The sequence below is a fragment of the Brachypodium distachyon genome, chromosome 1, assembly GCF_000005505.3.
Source record: "Brachypodium distachyon strain Bd21 chromosome 1, Brachypodium_distachyon_v3.0, whole genome shotgun sequence".
NCBI lineage: Eukaryota > Viridiplantae > Streptophyta > Magnoliopsida > Poales > Poaceae > Brachypodium > Brachypodium distachyon.
The window spans coordinates 70,630,890-70,646,410 of NC_016131.3; the positions used below are offsets into that span (position 1 = coordinate 70,630,890).

The 15,521-nt window shown below is 50.2% G+C and overlaps 1 protein-coding gene across 1 annotated transcript; it reads right to left on the reverse strand.

Annotated features, from left to right (window-relative positions):
* Positions 1-12,393: 12,393 nt before the first annotated feature.
* On the reverse strand, positions 12,394-13,384 carry LOC104582416. Its single transcript, XM_024457884.1, has 2 exons — positions 12,608-13,384; positions 12,394-12,516 (listed from the first exon to the last, which is right to left on the reverse strand). The coding sequence occupies exons 1-2, from the start codon at positions 13,030-13,032 to the stop codon at positions 12,510-12,512; spliced, it is 432 nt and encodes a 143-aa protein (XP_024313652.1). The 5' UTR covers positions 13,033-13,384; the 3' UTR covers positions 12,394-12,509.
* Positions 13,385-15,521: the final 2,137 nt, after the last annotated feature.

Consider the following 15,521-nt stretch of genomic DNA (forward strand, 5'->3'; position numbering starts at 1 on the left):
ACAGATTGGCCCGAATGGCCAGTTCCAAGGAACCTCTGCCACCCGGTGCATTCTTCGAGGCCGATGACTCTGACGAGACTTCAAAGACCAGCATGGTCATCCACAATCCACCCTCTTGGATGACGCCAATTATCCGCGCCAGGAAAGGAGAGGTGGATGAGGAGGTGGAAGGCCCGAGCGCCAAAACTTTGCTTGCAAAAGCGAAGATGTACGTCCTCCTCGAGGGCATCCTTTACAAGAAGGGTGCGGCCGCGCTACTCAAGTGCATAACCCCCGACAAGGGGGCTGAGCTCATCCAGGAAATCCACTTCGGAGTATGCGGCCATCATCTTGCGCCAAGAGCCACCGCGGCGAAGGCTTTACGACAGGGATTCTATTGGCCCACCATGGTGCAAGACGCAATCGCGATATTGCGAAGATGCGAAGTTTGCCAAAAAATGGCTAAGTCAATCCACGCGCCGGTGACGACCCTGAAGCATATTCCAATAACTTGGCCATTTGCACGCTGGGGAATGGACCTTCTCGGGCCTTTCCCCGCATGCATCAGGGGCTGCAAGTACCTCGTGGTGACGATTGATTACTTATCCAAATGGATAGAGGCTGTGCCACTCGGCAAGATCACGTCACAGGCCATCCAGAATTTTTTCTGGGAAAACATCATATGTCGATATGTTGTCCCACGAGAGCTAACCGTGGATAACGGCAAACAGTTCGACTGTGCGGAATTCATTAAATTCTGCGAATGCCTCGAGATCAAGCTGCACTTCGCATCCGTAGCCTACCCCAAGAGCAACGGCGCATGCGAGAGAGCCAATGGACTAATCCTCCAAGGACTCCGCCGAAGGGTAGAACACACGGCCAGCAAGGCAAGAGGAGCATGGGGGGACGAACCTCATACGCACCTCCGTAAGCCATTCCATGGGCCGAACACCATTCTCTTTGGTGTATGGCGCCGAAGCAGTTCTTCCCGCCGAGGTAGAGTTCCGCTCACCTCGGGTCGAAAGACTCCAAGAAGTTACTCCACTCGCCTTCATAAAAAATGAAGAGCATCACAAGACGGCCGTCGATCTTGTGGAAGAAGCTCGTGACAAAACCCTCATGAGGCATGCCATCTATGAGCAGAGCGCCGCACGCTTCTACAACACAAGGATGCAGGAACGAGCTTTCTCCCAAGGAGACCTCGTGCTGAAAAAGAACGTCGACCCAAAACTCCAGCGCAAACTCGACCCTAAATGGGAAGGACCGTACCGCATCGCCACGGTGTTGGGCAATGGTGCATACCACCTCGAGAACATGGAAGGGAAAAACCTCGTCCATGCCTGGAACGGCAACAAATTCTGGCGTTTCTACGCCTAAGGAGGAATCTAAAGGACGACCCTCGCCACTCCCGAAAGAAGACTATCAGCGCCCAACCGGCCACTTCCCTACGAAACTTTGGGGATCGTAAGCACCAACGAGGCCACGTCTATATAAGGCTTGTAAGTGCCCATCGGGCCATACCTTAAGACAAGCAAGCGAGGGATCAATAAAACCGAGTCCTTGATAAAGAGTGACACGAGACACTCGTATGGCCCACCGTTGTAAAGGGAACCCCGTCGAACAGCAATGTCACGAAGGGATGATCGCCAAAACCGAGTTGCTGCCCTAGTGCCACTCACCAAGGGACGCAGAAGGGCCTACGTTGGCTCAAGCATCACCTAAAAATGTGTTGGGACATAAGTCGCCACCAGCGATCCGTCCCTTTGTGGATCCTAGCGTGCCTCGAGGCCATCCGCCAAGTAGAACCAAGTCCCCCGAGGGCCAAAAGCTCCTTAAAACGCATTTAAGGAGAACGTAAATAAGCGAGTTATGCATGAGCTTACTTACCTCGGAGAACCGGTCTACCCGCGTGCGAGACGTCGCGCGCGGGCCTGCATGATAGTAACCGAGTTAAGACTCCATAATAATCATGGGAAAGCATAACTTCCTGAAGTCCGGAGAGGAGGAATTCCGCATGAATTTCCCCGAACGACAGGTCGAAGTGTCTGGATCACTACCAGCATATCGATAGCGACCCCCACCAGGGTACTAGGATCCATGGCTCGTAACCATGGCCTAAGGCACCGAAGCCAAGTCGTATCCCAACGGCGATAGCAATTGATTACGCAAAAGTGTGATCATAGCGAACGATCGCGAGCTGTATAAACTAAGGAAATAAATTACTTCGCTAAGAAGGAAATAGAGTACTCCAAAGAACACATGTTGAGCCAAGTTAACATTTCCGATAATGTTGACCACATGGCAAAAACATAAGAAAATACATGTTGAGCTAAGTTGACATTCCCGACAATGTTGACTACATAGCAAAGCATAAAGCACATAAAAAAGGCTGCCTTACCACCTCTATGTCTAAGACTAGAACATGCAAGTCATGAGGCTATGTCATAAGTAGTTATGCAACATCGCATAAGTAAGCAGGTGGGGTACCTTGTCGCCTCAAAAGGCAACAAGACTCAAGCCCCACCATCGCTCTCCTGAAGAGCAGGCTCAAGGCAACGCAGAAGCGTCGAGCCAGAGTGTGAAGAGGAGCTCCCTGGTCCGCCAGAAACTTCTTCGCCCCGTGAGTCATCTCACCCTCAAGACCGCCCGTCCCGGCACCGCCGTCCAGGACAGCCGCCAGCACCGACGAAACAAGTCGAGCACCCGTACTCAGAAGGCACCTCTTCACGGCGGGCTCAAGAAGCTCCACCTGTGAAGTGAGCAGCCTACTCGCCTCATCCGTCGTACGTCACGGGGGAAGATCCGGCTGAGGGGAGCCCTTCAAATAGAGTATCATCTCTAGAATCTCCGAAGCCTGGGCAAGCAGGAGCGAGACCACCTCCGGACGGCTATCCGAAGGGGCGCTAGCACGAGGGGCGAACACCGGTCCGAACCCGGCATCCTCCGACTCCGCCTTGAGAGAGGCGACCTCTGCTCGGGCATGCTCCACGTTGAGGCTGGCCACCACCAAGTCCTCCTTGGCACGACGGGTCTTCGCGATCGCATCCTTCTGGCCCTCCTCGGCAAGGCGAGCCCTCGCCTCCATGGCCGCAAGCTCCGCCGACACCCGAGAAAGCTCAGTCTCGACGGCCTCCCGCCGCGCCCTCTCCGAAGCCAACTCACTCAGGGCAAGGGTAGCCTTCGAGGTCTCGGCATCCAAAGCCGCCGAAAGCACCCCAACCTAAGCCTTGAGAGCGGGAAGAGTGCCCACGGCCTCGACCAAGCCTCTCACCTGGCAAAGGAAGAAAAATCGTGAGCGCGGGCCCGCAAAATGGACCTAGCAAGAAGGGAGACGAGGAAAGCGGACTCACAAGCTCCAACGCCTCGAGCGGATCTCTCGCTCCTCCCTCGGTCCTCGGAAGCGCCTCTCCCTCCTCCAGAATTGGGGGCTCGGCGCCGGGAGCATCAGGCGCCGCAGGCTCCGTACCTGAAACAAGACAAGAAAACCCCGTGTGAACATTCCCGAAAGGGAATTAAAACGCTCAACACGCGTGCACTCACCGGTGACGGGAAGCTCCTCCTCCACAGGCCCACGAGTCAAAGAGAACACCGGAACACCCGCGCCGTTGGCTTCCGAGGAGGTATCCACCACAAGCTGAAGCCCGGTCCTCTCGGTGAAAACCGCACGCTCGGGAGGCGACGGAGGCAGGATCTTCTCAATGTCGATCTTCCCGGCTAGGTGAATGTTCATGGACTCTCTCAAGGGAGACCTCGACTCAGCCACGTCGGCTAGGTCAGAAGAAGGAGCCTTCCTCTTGCGTGAACTCAGAGAACGAGGGATCTTGGGCATTGGGGCCACCGGCACACCCAACCCAAGCACGACCTGAGGCTTAACCTTCCCACAAGTATCCTTGAGGTGAGAACCAACGGCGATCATCGACGGAGTCGCAAGACAAGAGTACCGCTCCTCGGCTTTGATGAGCTTCCCGAACTTGGGATCTGGGCGCGTCGGTTACCGAGTTGTCGAAGCACGCCGCCACGATGTTGTGGCATCCTCCCTCACTGATGGTATCAACGTAAGCCCGATGCTCCACCGAGTTGTACGGCCCGACCATCTAGAAAGCCCACTCAGCCGACCTCTCTCGAGAAAAAGCCGCTGAAAAACAAGCACAAGCACTAGCCAGGGTTAGTGTCAAGCAAACAAGAATACTGAAGCAACGACTCAAGCATCACGAAACTCACGCTTAGCCGCGCGGCGTGGGTGACAAAAGGCCACAGGGATCCCTAGCTCCGCCTGTGGTCGCGCCCTCATCATGAAGTGGCCCGCCATCACCATCTCCTCGAGAAGGTCGCGGAAGCTACGCTCCGAATGAGCCGACTTGATCCCGGCAAGCTCCCACTCCTCGACCAAGGACGTGCCCATGGGACGGAAGACATCCCAAAGCCCCCCAGGCCCAGAGTGTCGAGTGAGCCTGCCGGAGTGACGCAAGCTCGTCTCCGAAATGTCGAGGAAGAACCACTGCGAGTCCCACCTGTTGAACAGGCGCACCGCGCTCTTCGCCGGCATCAGAAGGAACTCGTCGTGGAAGCCAGGACGGAGCCTCACGACGACCGACCCAAAGGCACTCCAAGTGCTCTTGTCGGGGGTGCGACACTCCTCCACGTGGACGGTGAACAGCAACAAGAACAACCTCATCGTCGGGGGCTCCCTCAAGGCGGTCTCGCAAAGCCACCTGAACACATTCAGGCACAGGATCACCGAAGGAAGCAACTGCGCCAACTCGATACCATAGGTATCCAAGAACTCCAGCAAGAATAGGTGCACAGGCAAGCACAGCCCGGCATGGAACCAGCTGGTGAACACGACGATGTGCCCTCGATGCCTCTGCGGCTCCAGTCAAAGCTCACCCTCATCGGGAAGCGAGGCAAGGCCCTTGCGGAAGTAGCCCGCCTCCACGAGGTCCGACAGGTCCTTCTCGGTTGTCGCCGACGCCGAAAGGATGTCGGGAACCCGTCCCGGCACGACCGGAAACGGCTCCGGCCGAGGTCCTCTCTCCGGGCGGGTGACCTTCTTCGACCTCCGCGGCTTTACGAAGCAAGGCCCTTGTACTAATCATGGGAAGCCTCCCTCTCGACGCTCCAGCCAACGCCGTCACGACGCTCCACGTCGGATCCTGCCATCTCACCTACAAGAAGGCGCCAAAAGATTAGTACAAGTCACCAAAAATTCGTAAAGGAAGCGGCTAGGGAAAATCTACATCTCAAGGCCATACACGACCGCCGTCCAATAAAAAAAAACGGGGAAAATCCCCTCGGAAGCAGCCGGCCTGGCCCTGTGCAAAGGGCGAAGAAGGAGGAGCCCGGCTGTCCCCGACGGCCTCTCTGGCTACCGATTCAGCCTCGCAGCAAAAAAAAGATGGGAGCCCAGCTCCCGCGAAACCCACAGCCCGCCAAGCCATGGGAGACCTCGGTCTGCAAGGGAATGGGCCCTAGGCCACATTCGCGTCCGCCGGCCCAAGACGCGTGAAGAAGGGAGGGGCCCTAGCTCCCCCAAAAACCGTTTACGGCCCGCGGCCGGCTATCGATCCAGCCTAAAAAAAAGGAAAAGGAGGAACATGCGAGGCCAGGGCGGGAGCACACAAGGTGCTCGGTCAAATGACCGGCATCCCTGGCACACAATCGCCAATCCTGCGCGCGTGCCCACGCCCCGCTGTGCCAACGCCTGCCCACGACGGAGCATTCGCCCGCGTGGTGCCGAGCGTGACCATGACGCACGGCGCGGGAGCTAGCGTCGAACCGCGCCAACTTCGGCGTCCCCCGCCGGCCGCGCACGGCCGGGCTGTGCGCGTGCGCCAAGGTCGCCCCCCGCCAAGCAAACGCCGACGCCTCGCTCGACGCCCTGTTGGCCGTGCCCGCGCCATGCTGGACGAAGATCCCCGGCCGACGAGCCTTGCCCACGAGTCGCTCGACGAAACGACCACGGCCACTGCCGCCCTATCCTAAGTGGTTCGAGGCACTCAAAGCATCGCCAACCGAAGCCGAAGATGATTGCCCCTACAGCGCTCACCTCGGCAAGGACAAAGAAGCACCCGGGCACCTCCCCTCCTCGGCTCGAACTGGAGGCAACGACTACACCGCTCGAAACCGCGAACTCGTCGGAATCTCGTCCCCCACGAAGGCTTGATGATCCTCAGCACATGCGACGGAATAGGCAACTTCTTGGAGGAGCTACGCGCTCCCAAGGAGCCCCTAGATGCCACCGATCTTGTCCCGTCCTTCGGATGCCGCAGAACACGTCTTCGGCACCGGAAGGGAAGGAAACAAGAGTGGGCATGGCTCCCTGGGCGTCCCGCGGCTCCATTTTATAGGCCGGGAGCCCTCCTCAGCGTCTAGGTCCAACCACCCATCGGACGACACGTCGCCGGTCGGAGGACAGGCCCCGCCCCATGCCAAGACAAAGCACGCAGAAGAAAAAGCGAAAAAGAAGCAAAAAGGGGGGGGGGGACAAGGGAAGGCTGCCCGGCCGCGAACGGTCCGCGCCGTCCTAGCCCGGCCCCACGGCCGCCGGCGTCAGCCGAGATGACCGAACTCCCCGACGAAAGGGGAAAGGAGGACGGCCTCCTTTCTTGCCCTGTACGAAGGAAGAAGACACGCCACAGCCGTCGGATGTAGGGTTTGGGAGCAACCTCCTTCGTCCCTAACTTAAGCTGGCGAACCGTTATGCGGGCCGAGCTGTGAAGTGGGCCGTGGCCCAACAACGAGCGTGGATAAAAAAACGAAGGAAGCCTCCCCGTCCCGGTCGGGCGCAGCCTGCACGCCCGGGAGGCCCATTAAGCCGAATGCGGCCCAGGAACGCCCCTGTGCGCGTTTAGGGGGCCCGAGGGAGGATTTTTTTATAGAAAACCCCCCCTAGGACGCGGAAAATGTCAGGCTGCCCCCTGGTGGCTCGGGAATTTCGCGCTGGAACCCTTGGAAGGGCAGAAATTCACGAAAAAATCCCTTGCAGCTTAATTATCTTGCAAAAGGAGTCCCCCGGTCTCAAAATTTTGCAAGAAAAACCTTCGTGGCCATGATTTCTTGCGAGGAAGACCTCGGGAGTGTCTATTTCTTGAAAAATAGACCCCACGACCGGCGAAACCTTGCTAAGGAACCCACCTAGGCTTGGTTTCTCACCGAAAAACCAACCTAGCCGGTGGTTCATCGCACCGAAGACTCCAAGGCCGTAATTTCCCGCAGGAAAAATCCCTAGGAGCCCCTAGGGATGCGTCAAAATTCACAAAGCCGCAAATTTTGTGCAAAAAGGCCCACCTAGGTTTATCTTCCTCCTTGAGGAAGGTTGCCTAGCCCGTGGCTAGCCCCGAGGAGAGCCACACTCAACACATTGAAGAACTTTGGCACGCCATCATCACTGGAGTTGACCCGAAGGCATTCCCAACACCTCCGGCTCAAGGGGGCTACTGTTGTAATATAATAAAATTCTTACATGGGCCGGGCCGCGATCCTACGTGACAACGACCAAGTCAACGAATCCCAAAAACCGGTCAAATTGCCAACAAGTGATAGCCATGCCAACTAAGCACCGGTCAAAGGAGTCAAAGGGTCAAGCCCCCCATGCCATGGTCAAAGGAGCTAGAGTAGGGGCCAAGAAAGCTCTAGGAGTGGATTTACCACTTTACCCTCACTTTCCCTCTCCCTCAAGGGTAGCCATGGTTTTTTGTCATGGACCCCTGCGCTATAAATACCCCCCCATGGGGCATGTATCATTCACTCTCCATTGGAATAAGATCAAAGGGGAGAGGACTAGAGCAACTCAAGGAGCCCGCTCTCGAGTGCTTGGGTCGAGCCTAGTTTCGACTCGACCTCGGAGATGCGACTTGGGAAGCCTAGTTTCGAGGTTCCAGGCCGTCTAGTACGACGTCGACTCGAAGTAGAGGGATCAGGTTAGAGTCTCGAGGATATCCCAATCTCGCTACTTGGGAAGACAAGTTCGGCCCAAGTCCAAGGCGGCCCCTAGAGATCTCTCGCTATAAGTGACTAGGGAAGACGAGTTCGGCCCAAGCACTTGGCTAATGACCCTCTCGAAGCCTCTCCTAACATAGGACTAAGTCGTACCCGCAGGGTCGACCGAACCTATTAAAAAAATATCGACGTGTCAACTTGTCCCAAGTGTACGGCGACCTTCGCCATAAGGCCGGCGTACACCCCTACATATTATTCCCACATTTGTGCCATCGTGCATTGGCACCCCGTACTCCTGTTGTTTTCTAGAACAACAACACATTGTTTCTAGGAACTAAAACAACGACAAGAATTTAGGAACCAAGGGAGTAGTATGTTCTTATATCATATATGGTGGGCTATAAGCAGGCTACATGAATTTGAATATCATATATGTGTTTAGTTGGAGGAGAGAGAACATGAGAGAGAATAAAAGCACGCCATAAACTACTAACAACCCGCTGCAGCACAAACTTATAGGCTATATGTGAGAGTGGGATGTGGGCCAGCTAGTATAAAGTATTGATCTGTATAGCTGACTATTATACATATTGGCTATACAGGACATCCACAGTCTTTAGAGGTGTTCTACCTCTAAGTTGGGACCCATGACATACCTCCAAGCTAATCACCGAATGCTGCAGTGGGTAGATGCATTTTTACCGCTAAGCTAGGTCCCATGTCTGAGTAAAGTAGACATGCATTTCTCTCATGGTCTTCCTTTCTCTCTTCTATTTTAGTGGTGTTTATTGCTTAAAGGTTGCCTCTAAAGAAAGACACTTCCCACCTCTAAGCCTTAGAGGCAGCATGCATGAGAGACATCTTTAGAGGTGCATTTTCTAAAGAGTGTGGATGCTCAGTCTGCAGCTGGCTACTACTATTGTCCTTGCTCTAACCAACCACTATATATGCTACTCCTTCCGATCCATATTAATTGTCGAAATATTATATGTATCTAGACGCTTTTTAGACATAGATACATCTAATTTGAGCAAATTTAAGATGATTAATACGGATCGGAGGAAGTGGGTATTATGTTAGCTAAAGATGACATGACAAAATCTTACACCCAGCGACAGGCTAAGCTATTAATCTTCCTCTAAACACTGTGTTATGTAACTTACGCAAAATGATTAGATTATGTTAAACTTTTGGACAAGTCATTTTATATTAAAGTTTTGCATGAAGTACAAACTTAACGTAAAGCAAGGACAGGCCCACATACGCACCCGGGTAAAACAACGACACGCAGCTCCGAGCAGGTAGACCGTAGACAACAAATCATGAACCGGGAGACCCGGTGGAGAACCGTACAGGAGACCAAGGCGATAGCAAGGGTAAATATGCATGCCGTGGAACTGGAAAGAAAGACCAGCCGGTGACCAAAGTCAACAACGAAGAAAGATAAAAGCACTTCACTTCATGTACACCAGAGGGCTCGACCGTCAGTATGGTGAGCACATGCACTAAACTATTTTGCCATACTTCTCATTTCCATAATTCTTGTCTCAAAATTACCAAAAAATGGATATATCTATTCTTAAAAATGTCTAGATACATGTAAGATTTCAACAAGAATTATGAAACGAAGGAAGTACATTTACTTTTTTTAGATAACAGGAGGCCGGAGCCTCCCGGCCCCATCTTATTAACGAAGCCAGGCATAGATTTCAAAATAAAGGTGCGAAAAGTAAAAGGTTCAACCTTTTGTCCAACTCGTACAGGGGAGCAACAAAGAGGAGAGCATCAGTTGTCGGACAAGCTACAGAGTGGACATGTAAAACTACACTTCATCAGCAGCAGCATCGCACAGCACAGGGGCAAAGACTGCATCAGGGGGCGAGAAGTGCACCAGCACCTCCTTGAGCTTGAGGCGTATCAGCGAACTCTGCACAGTCCCTGACGGCCTGGTCCAGGCAGGTACTTGAGCTCCAGAGCTGGTCCCGAGATGCTGAGTGAAGAGCATCCTCCAGCAAAAACAAAAATAAAAAAAAGAAACACCCAGTCGAAGCTAGAATGTTGGCAGAAGATAAATGACAGAAAATATCTGAGCACATAACATAACTGCAACCTCCTTGGAATTAGCAAAGCTCTGGCCTGTTAGTTCATCCGACCTGTTCATAAACCAATCATAAGATTAGGCGAGGTAAACACTAACCGTCATCAGGTCTAACAACATAAATGACCCATATGCACAGAAGAAACTCCTAAATTGGCTAAGAATAAACAAAGAGATGAAGAGTTCCTCTTTTCAAACGAAAGAAATATATACATTAGTTTGGAGTTATTGCGTAGGTGCCCGCAATGGTGCAGCTGGGATGAAACTATACAACTCGTAACATAACTTCGGATAGTTCGACTGGATTATGTTATCAACTTCTTTGCGATTCAGAAATTCAGACTCATGAGTATAGGAGCCACTCACAAACGGAACGAACTCAATTGGACTACCTGCATCGTAAGCTTCTGTTGAGAAATAGCAATGCATACTTGAGAATATTTTGAAACATTCTGGATAATTGGAGAGTATTGGGAATTAGTTATGCATATTTGAGAAGATGCTAGAATACTTTGGATTAGTGGAGGAGAAGATATTTACAAGGAGTTTTCCAGTGAATATGAGAAGATATGAATATTTTAGAAGTCTTGAGAAGTTACTTGGTAATTTATCATGGAAGGACATAGTTAAGATAAGTTTCAAGAATAAGTGAGAATTCTCTAAAAGTAGGATACATGTAGAGTATTCTAGAAAATTGTAGTGGGATGTACCACATGGTCTTGTGGAATGTATAAAAAGGGATGCCCCTACCTCATAAGTGTACCACAATCACCACAAGTAATGTATCACCACACCAAGTAGAGAAATGAGCTACCATGGTAGGGTTGTGTGTAGGGTAGCCATTAAAGAGAGTGTTGTACCAACATTGAAATAGTGAATAAAGTGTTGAGTTCCTACAAATTTGATATCAGTAATGTAGTGTGCAAAGGTCCTCAAAAGTGGGTGTTAGGGTCGCCACCCGTAAAATCTCTACAGCTTCCATTCCCTTTCTTGATCGGTAGCTGTTCCCACGAAAAAAGCTGGTAACATTATCGCTCCATGGCAAACCAAAAGACGTTGCCTTCTTAAGTTTGGATTGAAAAGCATCCTTCTTCATGGCCTTCGGAATGACACAAATGTAAAACTCTTTTCGATCTTTCTCACCCCAAAAGAATGGTTGGCGTTTTATTGCTTGAAAGGCATATTCGGCGTTGATCCTAATAAAATCAGAGCATTATTAGTCAATAAAAAGTGAAACCTCAAGAATTTAGGAAAAAGAATATACTTACGGGCCTATGCAACCCATCATGTCAATTAGGCCATATAACTGACAGCAGTCAATATTAGGGAGCGAACTTGACACAGCTGTGTTCAGTTGTCTAGCGAATTCACCGATCTCCTTCAATCCACGTGCCACAGCCGACCAATCTTTGGCAAGAAGCATTGTGTGCTTTCATTCTGAAGTTAAATTGACACAAGCCAAAAAATCACAATTTTGGACAAGGATAAAATTAACACTTTTAAAATTAATCATTAACACTTCTATAGGATTAAGTTGTGCTAATCAAAACTAACACAAGCAGAAGGTCCCACTATCTACTCAACCATGGGCTCAATAAAAATTACAGTTTGCTGCTCAATCAGTATGTAACCAAACACAAGACGCCTAACCAACGTCAAAGGATGGTTTGAATAGGCTACCGGTACTTGACCAAACTATCATACCGGTAACAATACGCTTACCAGGCACAGGTATGGTAGGGGTACCCGGGTACATACCATGCAATAGCTACGGCTCCCTTAAACTAAATAATTTGTAATTTGGGTATTGGTACCGCCCAAACATTTAGCGGGTAACTCTTCTTCAACCCACTTCCACCTGTGCTCCCTCTCATCATCTCACTGATAAACGGAAGACTATCCTTGAATCTCAGGATAATGGCAGCGGAAAGTAATGCAAGTGGAGAAGGAAATGCTCCACTGCAACCTCCCCTTAGCAAATCAATGAACCCACTAGAATTATTGGGCTTTGCGCATTTTACATTTGCTTGGAGAAAGCTGGTTGTGTTAGTCAAGGGAACAAAAAAACTTTAGATGTAAATATTGTGGCGAGGAAACCACAGAGAACTACTCAAGAGCCACTGTACATCTCTTGCAAGTGCCAAGTGATTCTAAATGCTTGAAACTATGAAGTCGCTAAAACAAATGATATTTCTGCAAGATCTAGGGCAGTATACGACCGCACTATGAGTACTATCAACACTGAAGGCTTCCTATAGCTGAAACTATGTTTCCTTCTAATTGTCCAAGTATTTCGACCTCTAAATTGAGATGGAGGGTGTAATTAACTACTTGAACTTAAAGACATGTGGGTTAGAATAAAACGCACCTTTCTTCACGAAATCAGCCAACTTTACTGTAAGGTTACCAGAAACGGTATCCAGTTTGTAGTATGTGTTCCAAAAAGTAAAGTTACCATGATAGTGTCCAGATAATCGAAGTTGTTCAACACCATCTACGATCTGACCGAAATCAGAACAACGAAAGTACATAAGCTTCCAATATTTGTCAAACATTAGTTATAATTAAGACAAATAGTGTCAGATTACATACCTCACTGCAGAACCTAAGAGAGCAGTAGGAAGCACAATTGGATGTTTGCTGTTTGAGAGTTGCGGAACACCAAAAGATTTGGATTTTAGATAATCCATCAATTTACCGGTGTAGGGTTCAACCCAGGCCAGGAGATAAGGAGGGCTCTCCTGAACCAACCTGGCGTGCAAGATGTTGATTCCACAACTGTTCCTCATGACAGAAAGTGCATGAATTTCATCCTCATTCAGATCATCCATATGCAGTATCAATCGCACATGCAGGCGTATCCCAGACTCACCGTACTTCGCCGGCAAATTTGAAGGTGTATTAAGGGTTCCGGTAACTTGCTCTTCTTTCCGATCAATTTTCAAATCCATCAACTGCCATTCAACTGGATGATCAACAGCTCCCAGAATAGCTTTGCCATGTCTCCCCTCAGCCATCTATGATATGCATAAAACAAATGTTACAATGTGTAATTCCTCACTGCCAACATTCCCCCAAAATACTAAGTATATCATTTTCCCCAATGTGTAACACCAGAAGGAGTTACTTACATCATTTTCTATCAATGCCGATCAATTAAAAAATGCTCAATGCCATGTATCATAACCATTCATGATTATGTTTTGACGCACATAGCATAGACATGCACTGCAGCCTTGGAAAAATAAAACCAGTGCATTTGGCACACAGCAAAAATAGTTAGGCCTTGTTTGGTACTAGAGTTGTTGGGGTGTTTTCTAGGGTATTATTCACTCCAAAATGAAAAATACTAGAAATCCCAAATGGTTGTTTGGTAGGAAGGATTTAGAGAGGATTATCCCTAGTCCCCACCCCCCACCCCCACAAAACACTCCATTTTTGTACCAAATTAAAACACTTCTCATACAAGGCCTTATTGTGTGCCTTCCATCTGTCGAGGGAACGGAGTCCGGGCAGCGAACGAGGAGCTCGACGATGTTGTCGAGGGAACGGAGTCCGGGCGACGCGGGATCCTGGCCCGGGCGGCGCGTAGACGTCTCAAGCAGGGGACTCCATCTCGCGACTGGGACGGCGCCGACGACCACGGTGTAAGTGTGTAACGATCTCCGGGAGAAGGATGAACAATGACGGCGGCTAAAACCCTAGCCGATAAGAACTCTCGGAGAGAGAGATAGGGGTGAATGGGGTAGTCAGGACGTTGGCCGGTTGCAGCAAGAGGACATGTTGTGTTTTTGGTCTCTTTGCTTCTGGGCTCCGGAGCCCAAACAAACACGTGGTTAGGGGCATCAAATGCCAAATTCTATCAGCTTCCAAACGTATCATTTACCGAAATACCCTTCCACCAATCCGCATATAACGCATCAAACGCCACAGTAACGATTCGCGTTTATTTCTTCTCCCCACTAGAGCTTTTTGATCCTCCCACTAATTTGCAGCTCTACTCCCCACCCCTGCCCGACCGGTACTCTCCCCAATCCCGGGCTCGGTCCTGAGCCGCCGTCCCGAGCTTCAGACGCCGCCCTCCCGAGCTGCCGGCGCCGCCGTTACCGCGGGACCGATCTGCGTCCTCCCCGAGCTCCTGCATGCGTCCCTAGCTTCAGCCGCCGCCGTCCTCGATCTCCAGCAACCAACCAGCCGCCGCCCACGGAAGATCCTCCCTCGAGCTGCCGCCGCCGGGGCCCTCCTGATCTGGCCGGTGGAACGAATCTTCCAGACGCCGCCCTTCTCTCCCTCGAGCTGCAGCGGCCGCCCTCCTCTGCGACCAGCGCTGCCGCTTTCTTCTCCGGCCAGTGCCCCCGCCGTCGATCTGGTCCGAGCTGCGCCGCCTCCCTTCTCTTCTCTGCCCGATCTGCTACTCGACACTGCTCTGCTCCCTCCTCTCTCTCCTCGCTGTTCTTTTATTTTCTCTCATGTCCAGCAAGTGCAAATCGGTGATGTATAAATTTTCTGAAATTACTACTGCTAGTGTATTGTTGTTGCTGCTAGCTATTGTGTTCGCTCTCTGATGTGTAGATTCTCTGAAATTGAACGGGTATTCTCCAAAACATCTCACTGTTGTTAATTCAGGAGTTAATGAAGGTCACATCCTAATTCATCTTAGTATCCTTGTGCTTTCCCATGACCTGTATATGTATCACCACTGCAAACATTACAAATTAGATTAATTTGTCTCAGAATAATTGAGAAACCAAGATAATTAAGACAACATGGATAGAAACGTGAGTCTAATTATTAACAATACTCTAAGATAGCAAATATGAAAGGAAATATATGTAACAAAGGGAAATGAGAAGCTGAAATGAGTATGAAGGAAACTTGGCCTAGCCGGGTCTCCGTGCATACTTGTCCTGATCTAGAACCCATCTGGCTGTCAGGCTTGTTTTTTGACCAAAATCGATGGATGCAATCCATCTAAGCTAATATATGTATGCACATGTAGAAAAATATGCCATGTAAGAAGGATCGATACACACGCAAGAGACCAGTTAACGAATTCTAACTAAACAAGGCAATGGAGTATTACAGCTCTGAAAAGAGCATCACTTGCAAACACATGTACAACTACACTATAACTTAAACTCAGCACTGTAATTTAAATGATGTAAGAGGCTAAATTCAAAGAACAATGACAGTATCACCCCGCCTTCCTCTCCTGCTCTTCTTGGAACCTCCTGACCGACAAAACAAGACTGAAAGTTCAACTGGCAGCAATCAAAGAAAAACCCAAAAGAATAACGTCTAGTTCTTAAGCCACGAAATTTAGCTGCTCTTTAAGCCGTGGAGCACTGACACTAATCTGAAAAAAATTGGAAGCCAAATAGAAAATCAGTAGGAAACCACTGACTAACTGATCAAGATACTACTTGAAACTGAATATTGTCTGAAACTGAATCTAGGACTGAATAAGACTCTTCTTATACTGAAACTCTTTTGAAACTGAAACTAC

Coding starts and splice junctions, on each gene's coding strand:
- LOC104582416 (XM_024457884.1), bottom strand. CDS start 13,032: ATGGCTGAGGGGAGACATGGCAAAGCTATTCTGGGAGCTGTTGATCAT.